The 23,691-nt window shown below is 44.9% G+C and overlaps 1 protein-coding gene across 1 annotated transcript in view; it reads left to right on the plus strand.

Moving 5' to 3' along the window:
* The window catches only part of Map3k20 (mitogen-activated protein kinase kinase kinase 20), a 159,321-nt gene extending 136,065 nt beyond the window's left edge, over positions 1-23,256 (plus strand). The window contains 4 exon segments of the mRNA XM_032903486.1: positions 13,689-13,805; positions 15,977-16,051; positions 18,932-19,082; positions 21,885-23,256. Coding sequence (XP_032759377.1) covers positions 13,689-13,805; positions 15,977-16,051; positions 18,932-19,082; positions 21,885-22,588 — 1,047 coding nt within the window. The 3' untranslated portion in view covers positions 22,589-23,256.
* Positions 23,257-23,691: the final 435 nt, after the last annotated feature.

The following is a 23,691-nucleotide window of genomic DNA, read 5'->3' on the forward strand; positions in this document are numbered from 1 at the left end:
TCTGCCAATTTCAGAAGAGCTGAGAGCAGAGCTTTTCTCCACTCCGATGGGTATTGGATTTATTATAAATTCAGTATAGGGGCCTTCTGTGCCCCAGGATCAGCTGTGGGGGAGGGGCTGCGCGCACCTGCACGTCTCGGTACATGTGGCCAAGTGCTGAGGCCTGCAGTGGCAGAGGTCTAAAAGACAGACAGAGAAGGATTAGCCACACCCTACAAGGCCTGATCTGCAAGGGGGACTAAATGCTAGCAAGCCACAGCCTAGCACAGTGTCTACCGTTAACACTTCTGGACTGGGGACTTAAAATTTCACTAGCAAGGGAAATCTAAGTTAAATGTTAGCATCACAGAATTAACAAGAGGAAAGCGGGAAGAGATTCGGAAGGTGGTAGCCAGGTAGCCACAAACTGTGGCGACAGCTTTCAGTTTGAGGCAGCTATTCGCTTTAAGTATGCCCGGTTTTCACACGTCAATTGTACATCCCTAAAGGAGTCTTTTAAACACAGGAAGAACACGAGTTTTAGTCGACGTGACAGAAGCAAATGCAGTTTACAGTTGTGTGACTCACGGCTGACTTCTAATTACGGATTGGAGCAGCGCTCCATGCAGTGGTCTGGGTAGTCACCTGTATCACCAGAGCTGAGCTGGGAGAGGCCTGCTGGTGGGTGAACAGCCACAGGCCCAAGTGCCAGGGACTAACAACCACAGGAAACGGCCACCCTGTGGAGCCTTTCCAGATTTTGGTGGTATAAATATTTCTGCCACGACTGATTTCAAGTTGTCAGCCTGACGTCACTGAACTTTGTTGGGAAAAGATTTATCTAGGAGTGGCAGGAAGGGGGGCGTATGGAGAGATGGCTCAGCGGTTAAGAGCACTGGCTGCTCTTCCAGAGGACCAGGGTTCGATTCCGGCCATCCCCATGGCAGTGTCTGTAACCCACACAAAGACACATTCAGGCAAAACACCAATGCACATAGAATAAAAATAAATTACCTTAAAAACAACAAAAAAAAAATTAAAAAAGAAGAAAAAACTCAGCTTGGGAGAGCTGCCTCTGGCGTGCGATTGGACCGTTCTTAGTCTTCGTTGGGATTGTGGGTCCCTTTAAAAGCGGCAAACATGATATAGTACGTGTGAGCAAACACACAGACATGTTAGTGCTGGTTCTCAGGACGCTAGAGCTCAGAAACAGCTCTCGCCTTTTACCAAAGCCATGGCCGCCTGACTTCTGAATCAACGCTGACTTACATTGTCTCACACTGACCGTGCTGTATGAATCAAAAGGCAGGACTTAGATTTGTGAAAAGTAAAACTAGACGCCTGGAGACGGGGAAACAAACGAAATCTAAATTTGTGCCTGCCTTCTGAAACCCTCTGTGGTCACTAGAGTTGACGATTCCTAGATGGTCGTGTTGGATACGGACAGAGATCTTTGCTTTTAGAAGCTTCTGGGTACCATTGTAAGTTTTGTACTGAGAGCGTCACTTACAGGCCCTGAGAATAACAAAACAGACACATTAGTTACATTAAGATTAGAAGCGCTGGAATGCAAGGACACACGACAGCTCTCCCAGTCCTGCATTTGGATTGAAAATGGCTCACATGGTGAACAGTGCGTATTCTCCCCAAGTCAGGGCTTCTTCGTAAATCTACTGCTTGTCCCCACCCCAAGAGTCACGGGATAGGAGAACAACTTTATAAGTAGCTGTTTTTATATTCTGAGAATCTTGAGTAAAAATTTAAAGGCAGCAAATGTCTCAGGAGTAAAAGAATCGGATGAGCGTTCAGGGAATCCAGGCCACCGTCTATATTCATTTAGGAACCCGGTCCGACACAGAATGTTCTTAACTAATGGCAAATCAATAGCAAAACTGATTATTCTTTTTGTAAAAAAGATAACTACCTTCAAATTCCAAATGCAAAATTCTAAAAGCCCTTTCTAAGCCATTAACTAACATCCGAACCACCTTAGATACTCCAGCCTAGTGCTCCCTGTGAAAGAAAGTGTGTCTCTCTCCATGTGCTTCACTTCCCGTCATCCCTAAGGCCCCTTTTCATACGTAACTCCAATAACAACCCCCCAAAAGTCGATATAACAACCTTATCTCCACTGGTGTCTACTTGGCACCAGTCTGCCCTGACCTTAGACACAAGCCATTGTTAAGGGTATAACACATTTACATATTTTGCAATAAAACATCAGTTATTTGCATTACTGTGTCAAGTTTTATTTGATTCTTTCACCTAAAAATGACTCATTTTCCTTTCTTGTATTTTAAAAACCAACTACTCTAAGCTTGTTTGAGAATAATCAAAAATTGCCCATTTAGCTAGAAGTCATTTTCTTTTCAAAAGGCAAATGTTATTTAATCTTTCAGCTGTTCATTGTGTCATCATAAATACTTTCTTTTCAGCACAGTTGTGGGGACTGAAATGAGCCCACTAATTGCCTCCCATTCCGACTGACATGTGGTGGTTTAGTGGAAAGAGAACACAGCAGGGAGAAGGAAATAGGAGGCTGAGAAAATGAGAGCTAATTATTTTCACTGCCTCATGTCAGGCTCTGTGTCAGCCTTGTTTTTACAAACTGGAAGGTTTAGCACTAAATAAAACAAACTGGCGTCATGTTTTTATATACTGGCAGTGTCACGGAAGCAGCTGCACATCTCAAAGACAATATAATGCCTGCGTTCGCATGGACACCATCTGACAGACACTGTGAGGCAACGGCTAATGAGGCTATCACAGTAGTGCCAAAGCGAAAGGTGCTGAATTATGTATGATTCTTCATCAGTACAGCAATAGCCCTGTACATCATTATGAGACATTGTTTTGCTGAAGAGATTAAAACATTCTTAGTTCCAGACCCTGCAACCTATACGCGCTGAAAGAGGTTATTAATGGAATTTTTTTTTTTTTTTTTAAGGAGACTTTCTTGTGGGTTTCTTTTGGGCTGGGGGAAAAAAAAAACAACCAATTTCGTGGGACAAAGCCGTGATGGGTCATGACACTGTATAGATAAAGAAGAGAAGCAAATTAACCGTACTTGTATTATCTTCCTTCTAAAGACGGCATAATAAAATATAGTGTGGCGAGGTTAGGCTTAATGGTAAATAACCCAGGTGCTAGCACAGGACATGCCACTCTCCTGCCTTTAGCACAGCAGGTTTCGGCAGCTGAGCTAGAAGATGTGACACGTGTAAAGGAGCCTTCAGAGGCCTCTGTCAGCAGCATCTCCCTACTTTTTTATACAGCTGTGACCGATATTATTTTTGTGGGTTTTGTTTTTAATCCGGGATTGCTTCGCAAAAGACAGTCAGCTGCTACGGCTGCATCTTTCTCTCCCGGCTCTGCTTTTTCAGAAAGTTTATTCTGACCGCTCTGGTTTATATTTTAAAGTACGTCCACAGTTGGTGGTTTTTATATTTCTCCATTTATGGGGAGAGAGGAGCAGGTGGGGGGGGGCTGGTGCCTCTAAGATTAAACTCGATGTATCTAGTTCCACGAGGCTTGCTGTATGGTTTCTAAGCCTCGGTTTCTTTACCCCCAAAATGGGGACAGAGTTCTCTAGAATACAGTAAGACTATAGGGGTTAGATAGCATAAATAGACCCTAAAACCCTGAGGCTGGACGTATGCGCGTGGCATCATGAAGTTCAGTCTGCGTGACGTAAAAGAGAACAGGGCCGGCCTCTGATGGCTGTGAAGAGGGCTTGCCAGGGAAAGGAGCTTCTGGAGGACCTCAGATGTCGTGCCTGCTTGGTTGGCTACACAGGTTTCAACGCCAGTCAAACTCGATGACCTGTGCAGTTGAAGGACTGTGCTTTTATGACGTGCAAACTGTTCCTCAGCGTGAGATCATGTTGTTTTTAAATGTCCATGTTCTTCAGGAAAACTAGTCTAGAATAGCTCATGTGAGGGTCACTTTCCTTCTGAAGGATATTGGACTTAGATTTCCATTTTGAAGATTAATCTACGGTGTTGATGGCTCCAGTTAATTTGGTAGGGAAAAAGAAGAGGAGGAAGAGGCGTATTATCTCTGCGCTCCCAGAACTTTACAGTTTGATACATTTTGTGCTTTTTAATATCTGAGCCATTTTCCTCCTGTTTGGCAAATCTACCACCTTCTCAACTATTCTCCTAATTCTCTTCTCTCCCATGTCTTCTTCCCTCCCCCTTTTTATGTGGAGAGAAGGGATGTCTATGTTTGCCGTCATTTCAGCCAGTTTGGAGCTCCGAGGAATTGTGAGCAGCTCATGACGCGTTTAATAGTGAGCCCTCACAAAGAGATACTTAATTTAGCATTAACTGGGTGTTGTTGAGGATTTTATCTCCATGGGCAAAGGATCCCTGTTTTAGTTGGCCCGCAATCTTAATTCATAAAATGCTTCCACATAACTGGCGATCCCGGAGAAGTCAGTTGAGACTGACTTGCTTCCTCCCGCCCTTGCTCCTAGAATTGTCCAGGTTGTCATCTCAGCGGCTGATCAGCCAGTAGAATCCTCCTGTTTTCCCTATTCCAAATGCAAACCTTGTTCTCTCCCCCCCCCCAACAAAATGTCATGTGTCTCCGGCAGACTGCAGAGAGGCTGCATCTGCTAGTCGAGGGACAATCGCAAAGCACTGTGTTTGCTGCCCCAAGTCACAGCAGAAACAGTCCCTGACCTCAGCCCTTATGCTAAGCTCAGTCTCTTTCCTATGGGTCAGCAGGTGTAGGTGATGCTCTCTGTAGAACTACATCAGGATAAAAATTCTTCCAGCCGTGTGCACGTCATCCTGGGTGGGAGCCAAGCTTTTGATGTCAAAATCCAGGGTGATTGGGACCTGCCCTGACTTTGTATCTGCGACAAGGCCTGAGCTGTTGTTTCTGGTATGGGTGGTACAGTGCCAGCTGGGCTGGATCTAGTGGTGATCCAGTGGGACTCCGTGTACCTCCAACAAGGACCTGCTGCAGTAATGGGGGAAAAAAGTGCAGTATGTCGAACCTCATGGAGATGAGGTCTTATTCATTATCTTGGATCCTTACATATGGATTCAACGGGAGAATCTGGACGATTGGCAGGTTTTGCCTTCCCGCTGCACTTTGTAAAAGGAGACTTCCGGGTACTGTTTGTCCTGCGTTAACCTGTAACAAGGAAAAGCTCAAGACTCAGAGGAAACTCTGCAGTTTAAATCTGGAACGAACCCACGCTGCGTCTGAAGGGATCAATTCTCGTCTTAGACCTATTGGGAGGAGGTGGAACCTTTATAAAGCTGGTGTAGTGTGAGGATTTCAAGTCGTCAGAGGCACGCCCTCAAAGAGGACCCTTGGTCCCACTATGCCACATCTCCCACCGTCCTACTTCTGGCCCCAAGGTAATGGCCAAACGATTACTAATGCGAAACTCCACTTCTGTGGGCCAAAATAAACCTTTTCTCTTTATAAGTTGATTATACTGGACATTTACTGTGTTGATGGGAAACAAACACAGGAAAACTGCTTTTCAGAGCATCGTAAGAAACTGCCCTGATTCAAATGGGAACCCAGCTCACCGTTGGCTACCTGTGTGATCTCCGTCAAATTGCCTCATCTGCCTGTGTCAATTACCTTGACCAAAATAAGGCGCTGTGGCTGTCAGTCACATTTAATAGCCATTGCACTTCCAGGTACCGAGCTCTTATTAGCAAGTCAGTATTGAGGCCTGTCGGAGCAGAGGAGGACCAAATTAGCTTTATACGTTCCGTTTGTGAAAGAAGATAAAAATGTGTTCCTTCTGTTTAACAAAACCAGTCATTGTGATGGCTGCCAGCACTAGGTTTGAGGCCAGCCTGGGTTACATGAATCTCTTTTCCTCTTCTTCTTCTTCTTCTTCTTCTTCTTCTTCTTCTTCTTCTTCTTCTTCTTCTTCTTCTTCTTCTTCTTCTTCTTCTTCTTCTTCTTCTTCTTCTTCCTCCTCTTCTTCTAGATTAGATATTTTACTTATTTACATTTCCAATGTTATCCCCTCTCTGAAAACTCCCTATACTGTTCCCCCTTACCCTGCTTCTATGAGGGTGCTCCCCCATCCACTCACCCACTCCCACCTCACTGCCCTAGCATTCTTCTATGCTGGGGCATCAAGCCTTCACAGGACCAAGGGCCTCCCCTCCCATTGATGACAGATAAGGCTCCTTCAGCTCCTTCAGCTCCTTCAGTCCTTCCCCTAACTCCTCACTGGGGTCCCTGTGCTCAGTCCAATGGTTGATTTCCAGCATCTGCATCTGTATCGGTCAGGATCTGGCAGAGCCTCTCAGGAGACAGGTGTATCAGGCTCCTGTCAGCAAGCACTTCTTGGCATCAGCAATAGCATCTGGGTTTGTTGTCTGTGTGTGGGAAGAATCCCCAGGTGAAGCAGTCTCTGGATGGCCTTTCCTTCAGTCTCTGCTCTACACTTCGTCCCCATATTTCCTTTAGACAGGAGCCATTCTGGGTTAAAATTTTGGAGATGAGTGGATGGCCCCATCCCTCAACCTGGGGGCCCATGCCTAACCTCTGGATATGGTCTCTACAGGTTCTCCCTCCCCTTTGTGGGGTATTTCAGATAATGTCATCTCCTGGGTTCCTGGGAGCCTCTTGCTTTCTTGGCATCTGGGACTTTCTGGTGCCTACCCCAAGTTCCCCATCCCCCATTGCTACACAGCTCTGCTCAATTTCCTGACCCTCTCCTCTGTGCATCGCCTCCATCTCCTCCCACACCTGATTCTGCCCCTCTTTTTCCTCTTCTATCCTCTCTTCCTCCCAAGTCCTTCCCATCCTCTACTCTCCTTGACTATTTTGTTCCCCCTTCTAGGTAGGACTGAAACATCCACTCTTTGGTTTTCCTTCCTCTTGAGCTTCATGTGGTCCATGAGTTGTATCATGGGTATTCCAAGCTCTTTGCCTAATATCCACTTATAGTACATACCATGTGTGTTCTTTTATGACTGAGTTACCTCACTCAGGATATTTTCTAGTCCCATCCATTTGGCTAAGAGTTTCATGAAGTCATTGTTTTTAATAGATGAGTAGTACTCATTGTGTAGATGTACCATATTTTCTGTATCCATTCCTCTGTTGAAGGACATCTGGGTTGTTTCCAGTTTCTGGCTATTATAAATAAGGCTGCTATGAACATAGTGGAGCATGTGTCCTTGTTACATGTTGGAGCATCTTTTTGGTATATGTCCAGGAGTGGTAGAGCTGGGTCCTCAGGTAGTACCATGTCCAATTTTCTGAGGAACTGCTAGACTGATTTCCAGAGTGGTTGTACCAGCTTGCAATCCCACCAGAATGGAGGAGTGTTCCTCTTTCTCCACATCCTTGCCAGCATCTGCTATCAGCTGAGTTTTTGATCTTCACTATTCTGACTGGTGTGAGGTAGAATCTTGGTGTTGTTTTGATTTGCATTTCCCTGATGACTAAGGATGTTGAACATTTCTTTTTTTTTTTTTTAAAGATTTATTTATTTATTTTATGTATACAAGCACAGTGTAGCTGTCTTCAGACACACCAGAAGAGGGCATCAGATCTCATTACAGATGGTTGTGAGCCACCATGTGGTTGCTGGGAATTGAACTCAGGACCTCTGGAAGAGCAGTCAGTGCTCTTAACCTCTGAGCCATCTCTCCAGCCCTGAACATTTCTTTAGGTGCTTCTCGGCCATTCAAGTTTCCTCAGTTGAGAATTCTCTGTTTAGCTCTGTACCCCATTTTCAATAGGGTTTTTTGGTGCTCTGAAGTCTAACTTCTTGTGTTCTTTATATATATTGGATATTAGTCCTCTGTTGGATGTAAAATTGATAAAGGTCTTTTCCCAATCTGTTGGTTGCATTTTTTTCCTATTGACAGTGTCCTTTGCCTTACAGAGGCTTTGCAATTTTATGAGATCTCATTTGTCCATTCTTGATCTTAGAACATAAGCCATTGGTGTTCTGTTCAGGAAATTTTCCCCAGTGTCCATGTTTTCGAGGCTTTTCTCCACTTTCACTTCTACTAGATTCAGTGCATCTGGTTTTATGTGGAGGTCATTGATCTACTTGGACCTGAGCTTTGTACAGAGTAATAAGAATGGATCGATCTGCATTCTTCTACATGCTGACACCAATTGAACCAGCACCATTTGTTGAAAATGCTATCTTTTTTTCACTGGATGGCTTGTTTTAGCTTCTTTGTCAAGATCAAGTGACCATAGGTGTGTGGGTTCCTTTTTGGGTTTTCAATTCTATTCCATTGATTTACCTGCCTGTCTCTGTACCAATACCATACAGTTTTTATCACTGTTGCTCTGTAATATAGCCTGAAGCATGGATGGTGATTCCCCCCAGATGTTCTTTGGTATTGAGAATAGTTTTCACTATCCTGGGTTTTTTGTTATTCCAAATGAATTTGAGGATTGCTTTTTCTAACTCTGTGAATAACTGAGTTGGAATTTTGATGGGGATTGCATTGAATCTGTAGATTGCTTTCAGGAAGATGGCCATTTTTACTATATTAATCCTGCCTATCCATGAGCATGGAAGATCTTTCCATCTTCCAAGATCTTCTTTGATTTCTTTCTTGAAGTTCTTGTCATACAGATCTTTCACTTGCTTGGTTAAAGTCACACCAAGATATTTTATATTATTTGGGACTATTGTGAAGGGTGTTGTTTCCCTAATTTCTTTCTCAGCCCATTTATCCTTTGAGTAGAGGAAGGATACTGATTTATTTGAGTTAATTTAATATCCAGCCACTTTGCTGAAGTTGTTTATCAGGTTTAGGAGTTCTCTGGCGGAATTTTGGGGATCACTTAAGTATACTATCATTTCATCTGAAAATAGTGATATTTTGATGGGACACATAAATCTTTTTCTTGAAAAAAGATAATGTCTGTTGGGCTAATCATGGGGGTATACACCTATAATGCCAGCACTCTGGACACAGGGACAAGAATTGCCACAAGTTCAACAAAATGTTCTACAGAGCCTGTTCTACAAAGTGAGTGTGATGCCAACTAGGGGTATAGGGTGAGACCTTTCTAAACCCAGAACCAAATAAAAGGAGTAGTGAGATTCAGAAAAATTACATCAGATGGCTTTGATTAGGTGGGGGGGGGATTAAAAATTAGAAGTCATGGTTAGGAGGTGAAGCTTTAAGCTCACACTCTTCTACATCTCCCCTTCCTCCATTTCTCCATAGCACTGACTTAATTTATAACCATTCCCCCATGTGTCCCCACAGTAGTCATCAACAGGTATAGTTCACGGAGCCAAGCTGAGATGGTTTTAGAAAAGGAGTCTCACTGTAGCTGCTAGCGTTTGATTGATTTAGGCCTGTCAAGATCGAGGGTTGTTCAGATGACCACAGTCACTCTTGACCGGCTCTCACTGAGCGTCTGTACTCAGGTTTCTGCTAACTTGAGGTTATATTAGCTCAAGCCAGTCAATCAATCGCCCTGATGAGGTGAATGGTTTTTAAATCAGAACCTGGTCCCTGTGAGGACCAAGATATGAATAGCTAGCAGTGATATATAAGACCCTGCAGGAGGCTTGGGAATATGTGGGACTTTGGTTTTGTTTTGTTTCTTTAATATTTGGCCTCTGGTAGCTTGGGATGGCCTCAAGCTCCTGATCTCCCAGCTTCTCCTTCCTGAGTGTGAGGATCACAGATGTGCACCATTACAGGGTTATGGGTCCTGTGTCTGCTCCACCACAGGGCACAGCCACTTGGGGAGGCAGGATGCTGGGAAGTTACTCCTTGCGCCTAGGGAGGTCTCGGGACACTGCTCCAGGGACAAGCTGGATCTAGCCCTGAGCTGAGGAGGGAGAGCTCCAGCTGGTCTGGCAGGGATAGTCCTTGGCTCGAGCTTGGGTTTGGTGGTGGCTGTGACTGGAAGTGCAGGGAGGCCTTCTGCAGGAAATTAGATGGCGGTTCTGTAGGAGAAGGCCTTCCCCATGGCTCCCCATGGTGGAGTCTGATGAAAAGAGACAGAGGCATTTATTGTCATGGTGGAACCATACTCCCCTTCTCAGGATGGGCCTGAAGTTAAATACCTTTTGCAGGGAAGAGTGCCTGGGAAGGAAAGCTTATTGGCTAAGCCTCCAGGCCTTCAGGTACCTCATTAAAATGGTTATGTGTGGAGGGGCTTTGCCCATAGATGACTGATGGCCACAAATCTATGGGGGGCCGTGCTAGTGACAGGGGCCTGGTACTCAGGAACAGGCAAAGCGCCTACCATCCCTTCAGCGTTTCCAGGGTTTCGAGCCTTATCTCAATGGGGAACCAGGCTAGCTGTCATTGTCCCACCCACCATCACACTGGCCTGTATAGCTTAGCAGTCAGTAAGAAAAATGCCAGCAGCCCACTGATGAGCACTGCTGCTTGTCATCTCAGCCTCTGTGTTTGTGTCCTGTGGAACTCAGAGTAGCCTCTGGGACACTTTAGGTCAATTTGAAAATGAGCAGGACTTAGAGAATTCCTCGTGTGCCTTCTTGTGGGTTACTTTTCTTAACTATATGACAATGATGTCACAGCCACCCGTAAGCTCTAGGAGTTTTGTCAGGGGATTAGCAAATTAAGATCAGGGCCTCCCTTGAGCTCCACCTGTTGTCTCTCTCCCAGCTTTGTAACTGGCCTGTGTTCTCCTTTCTTAGTGCTTCTCTGACAAGAATTTTATGGCCTCTGAAGCTGTCTTCTTTTATGATTCAGTTAAGGGTCTTTCAAACAAAAGACAAATACAATTTACAAAATGAAAGGCAGAGCCGTCTTATTTGTATCAGGGCCCCTCAGAGTTGAGCTTTGGAGAACGGTGGGCAGTAGCTGCAGGGACGAGCTCTGGCCTCTGGCTTTTGGGTTGTTCCCTCTCGGTATTTGGAATTCAGCAGAACCGTCCACCCGCCAGGACCATCCTATTTTTACTGCCTTCCCCACTGGTGTCTCTGGCTCCTTTCCTGGTTAGAATCTCGTCTTTACCACCATTGGTCAAGACATACCAGGAAAGCTCCTTCACCTCCCTGAGCCTCGTTTTCCTCATTCATTTAAAGGGAAAGTAAACCTGATTTGCAGGATTATTATGAGTTATTACAAATAAAATCACATGCTCTAAGCAGCCAGCAGCATGCCCAACACAGTAAGAACAGCAAGCAGCTCCCCCAGGGTGAGGAGACGGAGGTTGGAGCTCGTGTTATTTGCCTGTTGTGTTGTTGTGGCAAAGATACCCAACAACAACAACAAAAAAAAAAAAAATTAAGAGTGAGTTTATTTGGGCTCATAGTTCAAGAATACAGCCCATCATGATGGAGAATTCATGGTGGCAGGAGCCTGAGAAGCTGGCCACATCTGCAGTCAAGAAGCAGAGAGAGGCGAATGCTGGTGTTTAAGCTCTCTTTCTGGTTTGTATTCAGTCCAGGACTCCAGCCTGTGAACCGGTGAAGCCCATAGTTAAAGAGGGTTTTTCCATCTCAATCTAAATAGTTTCTCACAGGCATGTCCAGAGGCTTGTACTAACCAGAACAGAGCACAAAGTGTCAAGGGGACACCATGTGAAGAGGGAAGGAAACACAGGTTATGAGACAAGTGAAGCAGAGGGAGGCCAGTCATTGCAACGTCTTCTGACAATGCCTCTGACTAGCCCAATTCCCAAACTTGACAGGCCAAAGAAACGGAACTAAAAACAGTTCCGTCTTTTTAAAGTGTTGCGTTCACGCACTGCCTTGGGGAGGTTCTGTTTCTGAGAAGGGCAGTCATGACAACAGTCATCATCCTCCTCCATTAGCCCATGGCCCCTGTGCCCCCATAGCAGTGGCTCCAAAACAAAGAAGTCCTGAGAGACGAGAGACATGCCAGTCCTCAGTGGTGACTGTGACCGATGTGAGAAAGCAGGTTCATTTCACTGCAGGAACCTTCGCTTCCTCTAATTGGCAACCTGGTGAATGTAGCTGGGCAGTGAGGCCCTCCCGCAGGCACCAGCCTAGCTTGGCTCTGCAGGTCCTCCAGAAGCTCTCCCAAGCCCCAGTCCTGGCTCCTCACGGAAGCCAGTAGGGTTTCAGAAGCCTCCTTGCTGCTCCTCCTGCCCAGAACTGCATCTAAACTTGCTCCAGAGAAGGGTTTAAGTCACTGTCGGGAAAGTGCCTTCTCGTCTCAACCTGTGTATGCTTGCTGTGATATGCTTGATCCTTCAACCCTTGGTTCTTCAGAAAAATGTAAGAGACAATATCAATTTACAGTCTAGAGATCAAGTCCGAATTGCATACATGTGTAATGTTTGATTATGAAATTCTTTCTACAGCAGTGATTTTGTATTCAAACCCATATACCCACCTTGAACTAACCGTTAGCATTTTACTCTGGTCATTCCCTTTATCGTTTGTCTATCTCTCCAGCCACCTGAGCAATACTTACTTCATAACACATTTCAAAGTAGCTTAGAGACACCAGACTCCTGCTTCCTAATCATGCCAGTACGCTGGGGTTCGATAAGAAACAGACAGATCTTGTGTGCACAGTTGCTGGTTTTGATAAGTGCGTACACCCCCTTATGTTACCCTAAGCTCTGTCAATAGAGCCCTACCACTCCCAGAAAGTTCTCTCATAGTCTTTCCATCTGAAGAGGCAATCAATCTTCTGAAAGTTTGTTCCAAAAGATGGTTATTGAGTGTCAGAAAAAATGCGTTCATTAATGCATTCTTCTGCATACTTCTCTCTCGCTGATTTTCAGATGCACACATGTTTCTGAATGTATCAGTAATTTTTGGATTGTCTGCTCTAGGAACATATAGAAGTTCTATTCTCTTTTTTTATTAGTATTGATCACTTTATTACCTAGTAAGTTAAAGCTTCTAAGAACGTACCCAGACAAATCTTTTTTTTTTCCCAATTTCTTCTATCTAAATGCCTATACATGTAGAATTTCTTAGTCATGGGCATATGTTTAGTTCTGTAATAAATTGCTAAAGGTTTTCTGAAGTAATTATACCACTTGTATTTCTGCAACAGAGCATGGGAGTTCCAGTAGCTTCAAACCCTAACCAACATTTGATGGTATCAGCCTCAGGCACTCTGCTGGTGTATAATAACTCCCTGTGGTTTGAGTTAGCATTGACCCCCAGTGGTCAATGATCTATAGAACTGTAAATTTAATATACCGTTATTAAAACTTAAGTGGTTTTCCATAAGAATCTAAATTTCTAGCTTCCATGAAATGTTGAAGGCCCTAGCAAAACTGGACTCGCATTCACACACGGGAACAAGCTGGGTAGCGACTACAGTTGCTACCATAGTTGCTCAATTGTCAGTTATGTGTCATCGCATCCGAATGACGTTCTCCTCTTCTTAAGAAGACAGTGGGCTGCATCTTTAACCCACGTCGCTACCAGTTCTGGGGGAAATGGTGGTAGGTAGGTCAAGAGAACTGATTGGTAAAGGAATAGGAAAGGGAGGAATGCGATTCTTTTTGTACCAATGATGAGACATCCCTATGCTGTTTAATACGTACACTGTGAATGGATCTGTTGCAAAAGTTACACCTCAAGGCTGCACTGAGTGGGGGTTATTAGATACACAAAAGGGATCTAATTTCATGTCTTCTTTCGGAGAAGGCAAGATAAAGCGCTCCCACATGACTTCATTTAGAATATGTTATGTGTTATAAAACACTGAAGTGAGGGGGAAAAATCGGCTCACTCATTGATTCTGTGGCTCTGCTCTTAATTCCAGGATTGCAAATGGAAGATGTATATGGAGATGGATGGAGACGAAGTGGCTATAGCATACATAAAAGACGTGACTTTCAACACGAGCCTCCCCGATGCAGAGATTTTAAAGATGACAAAGGTAAGGTTCTATTTACAGCTCAAAAGCCTTCTCCGAATTCACAGATATCAAACAAAGACATTAGAATACCGCAGCAGTGGGCTTTTGTGCTCCTGGATGCTCACATCAGCTCAGTCTCAAGTTGCCTCTTGAAAGGCACATTTTATTTAGAAGATTGAGAGGATAATTTTTTTGTTAAAATTCCACTTATGCCATGGGAACTAAAAAGCACTGCAAACAAAAAAAAAAGTATCATTTAAGTTTCTTTTTAATCCTACGTTTCTTCAGACTCAACTCTATCATTTATTAAAGTAAAAAAAAAGATGTTATCAATGAAAATATTTACTTGGAACCAGATTGACTTAAACTTTGAATAAACTTGTGATGAATACTTCATTTTTGCCCTTCGCTGTTAGTGATGAGCGCAGGACCTCGTACCTTCTGGACAATGCTCTGTCCCTGCTGCATCCCCAGCCTGAACTATTCAGTGTCTAGAAGGATTGAGACAAGGACACTTGGGAGACTCCGGTTGCTGCTTTGTAACCTCTGTGTACTCACACTGGAAATCTCTACAGTGATTGGAGAGCCCGTTACTAAAACAGAGTCACTGGGAACCCTGAAGAAAATCTGATAGAAATGTTTAACTTGCGCCTCAGAATGGAAAAAAATTCATTTTCCCCAACCATAGTAGAAAAAAAAAATGTATCAGATTCTGTGGTAGAAGGTCTACTGCTTCAGACAAAGCACATATCAGTAGGGCTGGTCATCCCGACCTCAAGTAACCATCAACGCTGGTACATGACTAACTTAACTGTATATTTTGTCTCAGTGAAGAAAATATAACCTTTTGCAAAGAGCCAGAGTCTACAAAGCCATGGCATTTGACTTGTGTGTTCTCCACATAGACATACGATGACTGAATGACCAAATCCTTGTAACTTACAGTAGATTTGTCCAAAGACTGGTTTGGTATTCAGGGTTGAATCCCTCTATATAACTGGAATTCACTTCCCTGGCATTACTTACCTGTAAGGCTATGGTTTGGTGTTTCCTTACCTTGTTGGGGACATACTATGTTTTGGTGTCTGGGGGACTAGAAAGGAGAGGTGTTCTCCTCTGGGTCGCTGTTCTGTCCTCTCCTGTTGCCACAGTTGTCCCTTTGCTTCTCTGTCCTGAAGAAGTGTGGCCACTGTTTACCATAAGGAAGTTGCTCACTGCAAAAGTAATGCAGTGCAATTGTAGAACTGAAAATAGATGTCTCTGCTGTTATGTGACAGTGCAAAACCACACACCAACTTTAACGGGACTTACAGGAAAAATAGGATTGGGAAGGCCATTCAAAATGGACAGAAAGTTATTTCTAAAAAGCCACAGAGGCAATAGCAATCTTAATTTATATAAAACCAGCCCAGTTAAATGTCTCTTAGATTCTATACCCAACCTGCAAAGAATGCTGTACACAGCCATTGTTTTTGCAACCTGGGAGGATAGGAAAATGAGAAGAAAATGAAAAAATAATTTATCGGAATTAGCATAAGATCCAAGATATATAGGCTTCATCGATCCTTTGTCTTGAGACCCTGGGAAAACAGCACCACACTGTCTTTATTGGTACAAGCCTCTTGGCAACAATAGCCTGACAGACTGGAAATCCGAGTGATTATCAAAGTCTCTACAGTAGTCACTGCTTACCCTCAAGGAAGACACGAATCTTCATATTGAGAACGCTTTGGGCTACTGCTTCAAACAGCAGGAATTAATAACTCACAGATGGGATCAAATGACAGGCCATTGATCAGCCCAGACAGGTTGAGAACCTACATTGTGGTACGTCTAAGATACCAGTACTTGGGAGGCTGAAGCAGGAGAATCATTGGCCAGTTCTAAGCCAGGACTACACAGCCAGACCCTATCTCAAAAAAAAAAAAAAAAAATCACAGAGACTGTGGGAGACCGGATTATAATCTCCCATCAATAGGACTTGCACACAATTCATTCAGCCATCCAAAGATATCATTTACAAATACATATTTATACATAAAACCCAGTTATATATTACAAGACAACAAGATTTTATGATATTCTGATATCGTTCCTATTTGCAAATTACGTATGGCACAACTGTCCTCGACTACACACGGCAGCGCAGGACTGCGTTCTGATACTAAGTTGTCCTAACGTTTGTGTTCCAGCCACCGTTTGTAATGGAGAAGTGGATCGTAGGGATAGTGAAGGATCAGACAGTGGAGTGCACGGTCACCTATGAGGTAAGCTCCTGGTTAGTATGTGCTCTTACGGGAAGAGAAATTACATACCAGTCTGCATATACAAAGATGAACACAATTTCTCTAGCAAAGTGCGAGGAAGGAAAGAGAGTAGAATTGAGGGTAATTCCTAGTCTATACTGTTGTTAGATACCGATTGAATACTGTGTATACCCTACCGAATGATGTAAAAAAATGAGTAGAAGTCACTTGGAAGTAAGAGTTTAGGACAGGAGATCAATAAGTGTTCAAAATACCAGCAAATACCCTATAGCCACCTCAGGAGTTTGTTGTTATAGCCAAATTAAAAGACTCCATAAATTTCTACTTCAAAAAATATATATTGAAAAAACCATGCTATTAAAATATATGTGCTTAACCGGGTGTAGTGGTGCATGCCTTTAGTCCCAGCCCACAGGGGGCAGAGGCAGACAGCTCTCTGTGAGTTTGAGGCCAGCCTGGTCCACAAAGAGAGTCCAGGACAACCAGGGCTCTGTTACACAGAGAAACCCTATCTCCACAAAAGTATACATTACTACCTGCTGACTGGGTGGAGAATAACCCAGATACGAGTAACCAGTCACTATCTTGTCAGATAGCAACAGGTAGAAACAAACAACAGCTGGAGGTGGTAGATTGTGTCATCAGAGATCAGAGAACAGCTGTGTGAACATCAAGTGCAAGTCCCTAGGGCGCACTGATGAAGCCAGACAGATGGGCGAAGTCAGATCTGGGGACCCCACTAAGGACCCACTGTAAGCATGGCAGGAGGTCTGTGGAAGCATTTTAAGCTTTAGAGATGCGCCAGTTCTGTTGTGAAAATTCACAATATACGATACATAAGTTACCAATAACCTTACACGTAAAACTTTGCTTAAAGGGGGAATTTAAAGTTTCATGTCTTTTACAAAACTCATAGTTTCTGTTATAAAAATATCTCTCTGAAAGTATACTTCGATTCTGTATCCAAAAAAAAAAAAAAATGTATCTAGTGCTAATAACATCGTAAAAAGTCAACAAGGTCTTCCTGGCTGGTGGAACACTTGACCCTAGAAAGGCAGGAACCTCATGTGGCCCAGGCTGGAGGGGTGTCGTCATAGCACAGAGCCTGGGTATCGTGAAGATACCGGTATGTATCCTCCATTGGTAGGCACACACATCCTTCATCCGTTCACGACAGTCTTAGTAAGGATTCACCATGAGCTGAGCACTGTTAGGCAAGTGCTCCTGCCCAGTCTCACAAACCTCAGGTAAATACTGAGAGGTGGGTAATGGCTTTCTCTATTTGGCAGAAGAGAAGAAAGGACCCCCGAGGCTCTGGGTACTCTGACAGCGCTAACGTGCTCACAGCCAGTGTTTCTCTCTGGGAATAGTGTCTCTTTCCTGCCCTCGCCCTAGTCTGTGAGCCCCACAGTGGCTCTAGCAAGCTGCAGGAAGCCTCCCTCAGACTGGGCTTTGCATGCTTCTCCACTGAGATTTCCTGAGCTGTCGCAGTCTGCCTTTATAGAATCAGAGACCCAAACCTTGCCCACCTCACTCCACAGCCTGCAAGGCAATAAGTGTGTCAGCAATCCTGTTAACCGGCCCCTCCCTGCATCCACCCACCCAGGAGAAGCCACCTTTTACTGATTCCTGCAGACAACTCTGCAAACACGCCATGCCTGCTTCTTACTGCTTCTTCTTACTGCCCTCTCTTTCCTCCCTCCCCTTCCCCTCTCCTTTCTTCAACCCCTTTCCTCCCTCCCATTTCTTCTTCCCTTCCTCCTCCTCTTCCTCTGACTCCATGATGGTATGCCACTCCTCTATTGTTCACTTTCCAGCTTCTAAAGATATCTTTTTTCATTTTCTTCCTTCCTTCCTTCCTTCCTTTCTTCCTTCCTTCCCTCCTTTTCTCGTCTTTTTTGAGAAAAGATATTTCTATGTAGCCCTGGCTGGTCTCCAACCTGCTACGAGACCAGAGCTGGCCTTGAACTCGCAGTGATCCACCTACCCAAGCCTCCTGAGTGCTGAGGTAAAAGGCGTGTACCACCACACCCTGTATGAATCCTAGAGATTCCTTTTTGTGTGTACCCCAGGCCGCTTAAGGGACAAGCCAATGTCTCACTGAGCTACACCCACCGCTCTGAAGAGACTGTAATCTATAGATGTATCTGGTGATGAGGACTGTTTCAGGACGTGTTATCTTGATCTGATATCCTCTCCCGATACTGGTTTTCTTCACTCTCATCCCATCCCACAGTGCACCCGTTCACCTTCACTCACCCGGTGACAGCCTTATTTTGTTCTCTTCCCTATGTGCATCCTAGAACTTTAGACCAAAGGTACTCTTAAGGAAAACAGCGGTCAATGTTTGTTTATTCAATAAGGTATCTTTTTTTCCAATATGAAAGACATTTCTTATCATATAAGTAAATTGAGCTGTATCGAATGTTATAAATTCTGGGAGAAGACAACCCTATCTTTTTTAAAAAGCTTTCTTTATTGATTTTATGTATGTGAGTATGCTGTTGCTGACACACCAGAAGAGGGTATCAGATCCCATTACAGATGGTTGTGAGCCACCATGTGGTTGCTGGGAATTGAACTCATGGCCTGTGGAAGAGCAGCCAGCACTCTTAACTGCTGAGCCATCTGTCCAGCCCAACAACCCTATTTTTAAGTATTATAATTTACAAAGTAGGAAAGGGCATAGAATGAGAAAAGAGAGGGAGAAGGGAGGAGAAAAGATACTAGAGTCCATTATGGGAAAGGAGATTAAAGTGTTCCTCTTATTCAAATTCACTAATTTGGGCAAATGACATAATAACATGCATTTCCCCTTCTCACTTTACAAATGTATATAGGCGTGATCATGAGGTTTCTCTTTCTTTCATTTTTAAACAGAGTGATGTCAGAACACCGAAATTCACTAAGCACGTGCACTCAATACAGTGGGACAGAGCGAAGCCTCAGGATGAGGTGAAGGCGGTCCAGCTTGCCATTCAGACTCTGTTCTCCAGCTCAGAGGGCAACCCTGGCAGCAGGTCTGACTCAAGTAAGTCAGTGTCCGAGCACAGCACGTGTGCCTGAGGCCAGAATGTGGGTTAGGAGATTCCCATCACAGGCTGAGTTCCAGACATCGGGGTCTCGAGTGTCTAACAAAGTGTTTAAGTCCTAAGAACTGGTGATGATGCCTGGCACTGAGGGAGGAAGGGTGGAGGAAGGGAGGGGAAGGATGAACAAAATGAGAATGGAGTACAAGAGACGGATGGAGAGGTTCAGCATTGTCCTCTAACCACATGAGCTTTACACACACACACACACACGCACTCACACATGCATGCACGCACATGCACACACACACTCATGCATGCACACACACACACACTCGCCACCTGTATACACACATATTTAAGAGAGCTCGTAAAGAGGAAAACCTTAATGCATGTGCTAGATAACGTGGTAGTAATTTTAAAACTGTAGAAAAGCATGTAAGGCCAGCCGACAGGCCATGAAACTGGCCCTTACCTGGTGAACTCAAGTCAAAGCCCTGATTCCCTACTTGTGGGCTGAGAAACCCTCGGACTGTAGGACTGAGGCTCGCTCACAGATATGCTAAGGTGGGTGTGAACAAAGCCACAGGCAGTTCCCTCTTAACCGTGAGACACACCCTCAGGTACACAGGATGCAGGCTTTCTCAACAGCACTTCTTTTTCCCCACAAGAAAAGCTTTTTTGTGACGTTAGGTCTCTGTCAGGCATGGAGACAAAGGCAGGACTCTATCTTACTGCCCCCAAGGGCAACTGTCACTGAGTTATGAAAGCCTGGCCCCTACATTGACCACTATAAGGTCTGACATGCCAAGCAGAGCAAACATTTTTAAATGGCCACCAGCCAGGGTGGCCAGAATCCTGAAGAATAGTCAAAAGCCAGCAGCAAATCATGCCTTCACCTGGGTCAACAGTTGGCTTGCTTTATATTCTTTTGCAAATAACCATCAGGGGACACCGCGCCCACCATGACTGGGCTTAGGGTTTTGCCAAGACGAGCTACAAGCACACTGTCAGACACTTTTTAGGGCCTGCAAGGTGATTCCACACAGTAGGTCTGGATCTAGACATGCTCCCCTATCCTGTGGCGATGTCTAAACTCCTTCATGTTGGTTAAGCCTGTGTGCCTGGCCTAGTATGTCTGCCATATCCCCTAAGGGGTATGCTAGCTCACAACTGACCTAACCATTCAAGTTCAAGGCCATCTAAGCTACACAGGAGTTTCAGAGACAACAGGAAAAGACGTCTTTCTAATGCCTGGTGTTTTACAGGGCATGTTTTACTTCTATAGGACTTTCACAGCTATGCCCTGTTTGACCCTGGAGCCCCCGCCCCATGAAGCCTGTGGGATTCTTCTTTCTATGATTCTGCTGCATTTTCTCTTCTGAGAAGCTAGTGTTCCCATTTCCAGATTGATAGTACACAAAACGACTGCCAAAGGCTTCTAAGTTTTAGTTTGACATCATGCCTTGACCTTACCTAGTTCAAATCCTACCATGTTGAGAGACACCAAATAAACATGTTTTTAATTAAATCAGGCTGAGTTCCAGATTCCCTCTGGTAACACTTATGAGGCCAGTTTCTCCATGCATTCTCCCATAGTCAGTGGACTGTATCATCAGGGTGTGATGGATGGTGGTGGGTGGCAGAAAACAAGGTGGGGTTGGAAGTAGGTCCTAAGGTCATCTACATTTGACCGTGGTGCTCCCTTCTCCAGGATACTGCCCAGACCCCAAGTCATCTCTTAGGAAGCAGTAAATTATTCTTTCTTTAGAGTGTCCCCCACCCTCCACCGCCTGCTGGAATTGCTCCCGACAGTTTCTCCCTGGAGAGCTCAGGTCTTCCTCTGGTTTCAAGCTTGTGCACCTCACTTCTGTCCTCCCCCACTTCATTTTATTCGCTGTTCCAATGTGATCTGAAGACTCAGGCTCACCCGTTACATCAGGCACACCCCTTTTCACCTGCCAGTAGCAGAAAACCCAGTTCCACCCGGCTCACCTCAGTGGATCTCAAAGTTTGGTCCTGCAGGGTCCCCTGTGGCCTTGTCAGAGATGCATAGTCTCTGACCCATCTCCTGCAGTCAGCATTTTAAGAAAGTGTATTGTCTTCCGTCACTGAAGGTCTAAAGGTGACATAGGCTGTGAATGCAGTACGATACATATTCTTGACTATGGTATCTTAAGGGATGACCTCCTCTTGGCCTCGCTGCCATACTCTCTGTACTGGCCCTGCCCACGGCTTTGCTGTGGTGTCTGGCTTACCCTGTAAACACAGTGATGCCCTGAAATCGCCAGGCGCCAGTCTTAACCTTTTCTCACACTTAGGAAAAAAAGCCTCCCGGAAATCCAGCAGACTACCCCATACCAATTCTGCTTTGGGCAGGAGAGAAATATGTCCTTTGCTGTCGTCAGCATATCCGTCACGGGCCAGCACAGGATGTACCCCTTGGCGCGCATGGCTGCAGAGGCAACCTCAAACTCAGGCCTCTTGGTAGACGTGTAAACCGTATAGAATTAGCAGTTTAGGAAGAAGATGCTGGGACACTACACTGTTCCATATATGTGAAGGTCCTAATGCAGTCAGATCGTGGCTGCAAAGTAAGAAAAAATGTTCTTCAATGACCTTTCCCGCTAAGGGTTCATGGTAATAAAGAAAAAGGTCCATGTACCTTCCTAGCCTGGAACGTCCACGAATGGTAATGCTTGGCACGCCCCCAAGCAGCCTTGAGATTGATTGCCTGAGCCAGGCTTATGAATTAGGCATGCAGCTTTGTGGCGTGGAAGATGCTCATTTCCATTTCCCTGCAGGTGCGGACTGCCAATGAACACTCTGCGCGTGACAACAGATTGCATCCCACTTTCTCTAGCAGCGTTCCCTAAAGCAACCCTATCCTGGGGTCCCTTTCTTCCCGTGCTTTGTTAACCAGGATTCCTCGCAGCAGCTGCAGGGGCGGACCCAGACTCCCGTGAAGTACCAGCAGATTACACCAAGCATCAACCCTTCCCGGAGCTCCTCCCCGACACAGTATGGGCTGACCAAAAACTTCTCCTCCCTGCACCTCAACTCCAGGGACAGCGGCTTCTCCAGCCTCAATGACAGCTCCTCCGAGAGGGGCCGCTACTCAGACCGGAGCAGAAACAAGTACTACCGCGGTAGCGTATCCCTCAACTCTTCTCCGAAAGGAAGATACGGTGGGAAAAGTCAGCATTCCACACCTTCAAGAGAAAGGTATTCTGGAAAGTTCTACAGGCTGCCCCAGTCAGCGCTGAACACTCATCAGTCCCCTGACTTCAAGAGGAGCCCGAATGATCATGACCGTCGTGCGCCCAAGACCATCCCCGGGATGCCTCTGCACCCCGAGACTGCCCCCAAAGCAGGGGAAGAGGAGAGCAGAGTGAGTGAAGGGGGCTGGACTAAAGTAGAGTATCGCAAGAAGACGCATAGGCAACTTTCGGCCAAGACTAGCAAGGACCGAACCCGCGGCAACTACCGTGGGCGGAGGAACTTTTGAGAGATTCAATCAGATGCGCTTCTCCAAGCGGGTTATATAGTGGTTCGTGCAATGGATTTTTGGTAGTAAAATGTCTTGAGATTCCAGGGACCAAAAAAGACTAGTTTGGGGGTTGGGAAATACCTTTTTACTGAAAGGACAACCAAAGCATGGCCGTAATTATGGCTGTTAGTCGACTAGAGGTGGCAATTAAACTTGACAATAACTGTCCATGTTTCGTCCCCCGAATTAATATTGAAGAGGGAAAGGCTGTGCCATTCATTCTGTGCTGGGAACCTCTTGGGGCTAGGATAAAGCTAGTGAGAACCACAGAAAAATCAAATTTCTAGATAAAACCGGATTCGTCTGATTTTCCCTTTCATCTAAGGATCCAAGATGGCTCAGCAAAGCACTGTGAACAATCCTTTATTTTAAAATGTAGGTATTTTGTTCATCATGAATTTTCGCATCTTATTTTTTTCTACTGCGATAAAATTTCATTTATCTTGATTGTCGAGGGATTTTTTTTTAAAAAATGCCTCCCTAAATGTTGTGCCCAAGGCAAGTGCCTCACTCATCTCCACCGAGTTAGTATTTATTTTAGTGAGATATTTGTGTTTCTGTCATGGTCAGGGTTGAACTGATTTGGCTTGTCATTTTTAGGTAATAAAAAAGATTATTGAAGTTAATGTTTATTGTATGCCAGCTATCTCATTCATTAAGGTTCATCAGACAAAAGATTCAAACGGCCTGGAGGTTTGTGGCCAGTTCCTTTTCTGAGCTCCCAGGATTCTAGTTGGGTGATGCTGTCCACCTTCACCATAGAAAGAGCAAAGAGGTGGTGTGGGGAGACAGTCCATTCAGCATCCTCGAGATGTCAGAACTCTCGAATCTAAAAGAAAACAGATGGAGCAGGATAACACTATCTCAAGCTAAAAGCTGGAGAGATTAAATTACCATTAGCCTTGTTAGAGCAAGGCAGTAAATACCAGCTTTGCAGCTCGTCGGTGTGCAGCAGCTGGGGGATAAGAGGAGACTGCCTGTAGTCTAGAGCAGGAAGCTCCTGACACAAGGATGTGAAGACGGGATGTGGAGCGTTGTGAAACACTTCCTATTTTGCAAGT

This window comes from Rattus rattus, chromosome 5, assembly GCF_011064425.1.
Source record: "Rattus rattus isolate New Zealand chromosome 5, Rrattus_CSIRO_v1, whole genome shotgun sequence".
Taxonomy (NCBI): Eukaryota; Metazoa; Chordata; class Mammalia; order Rodentia; family Muridae; genus Rattus; species Rattus rattus.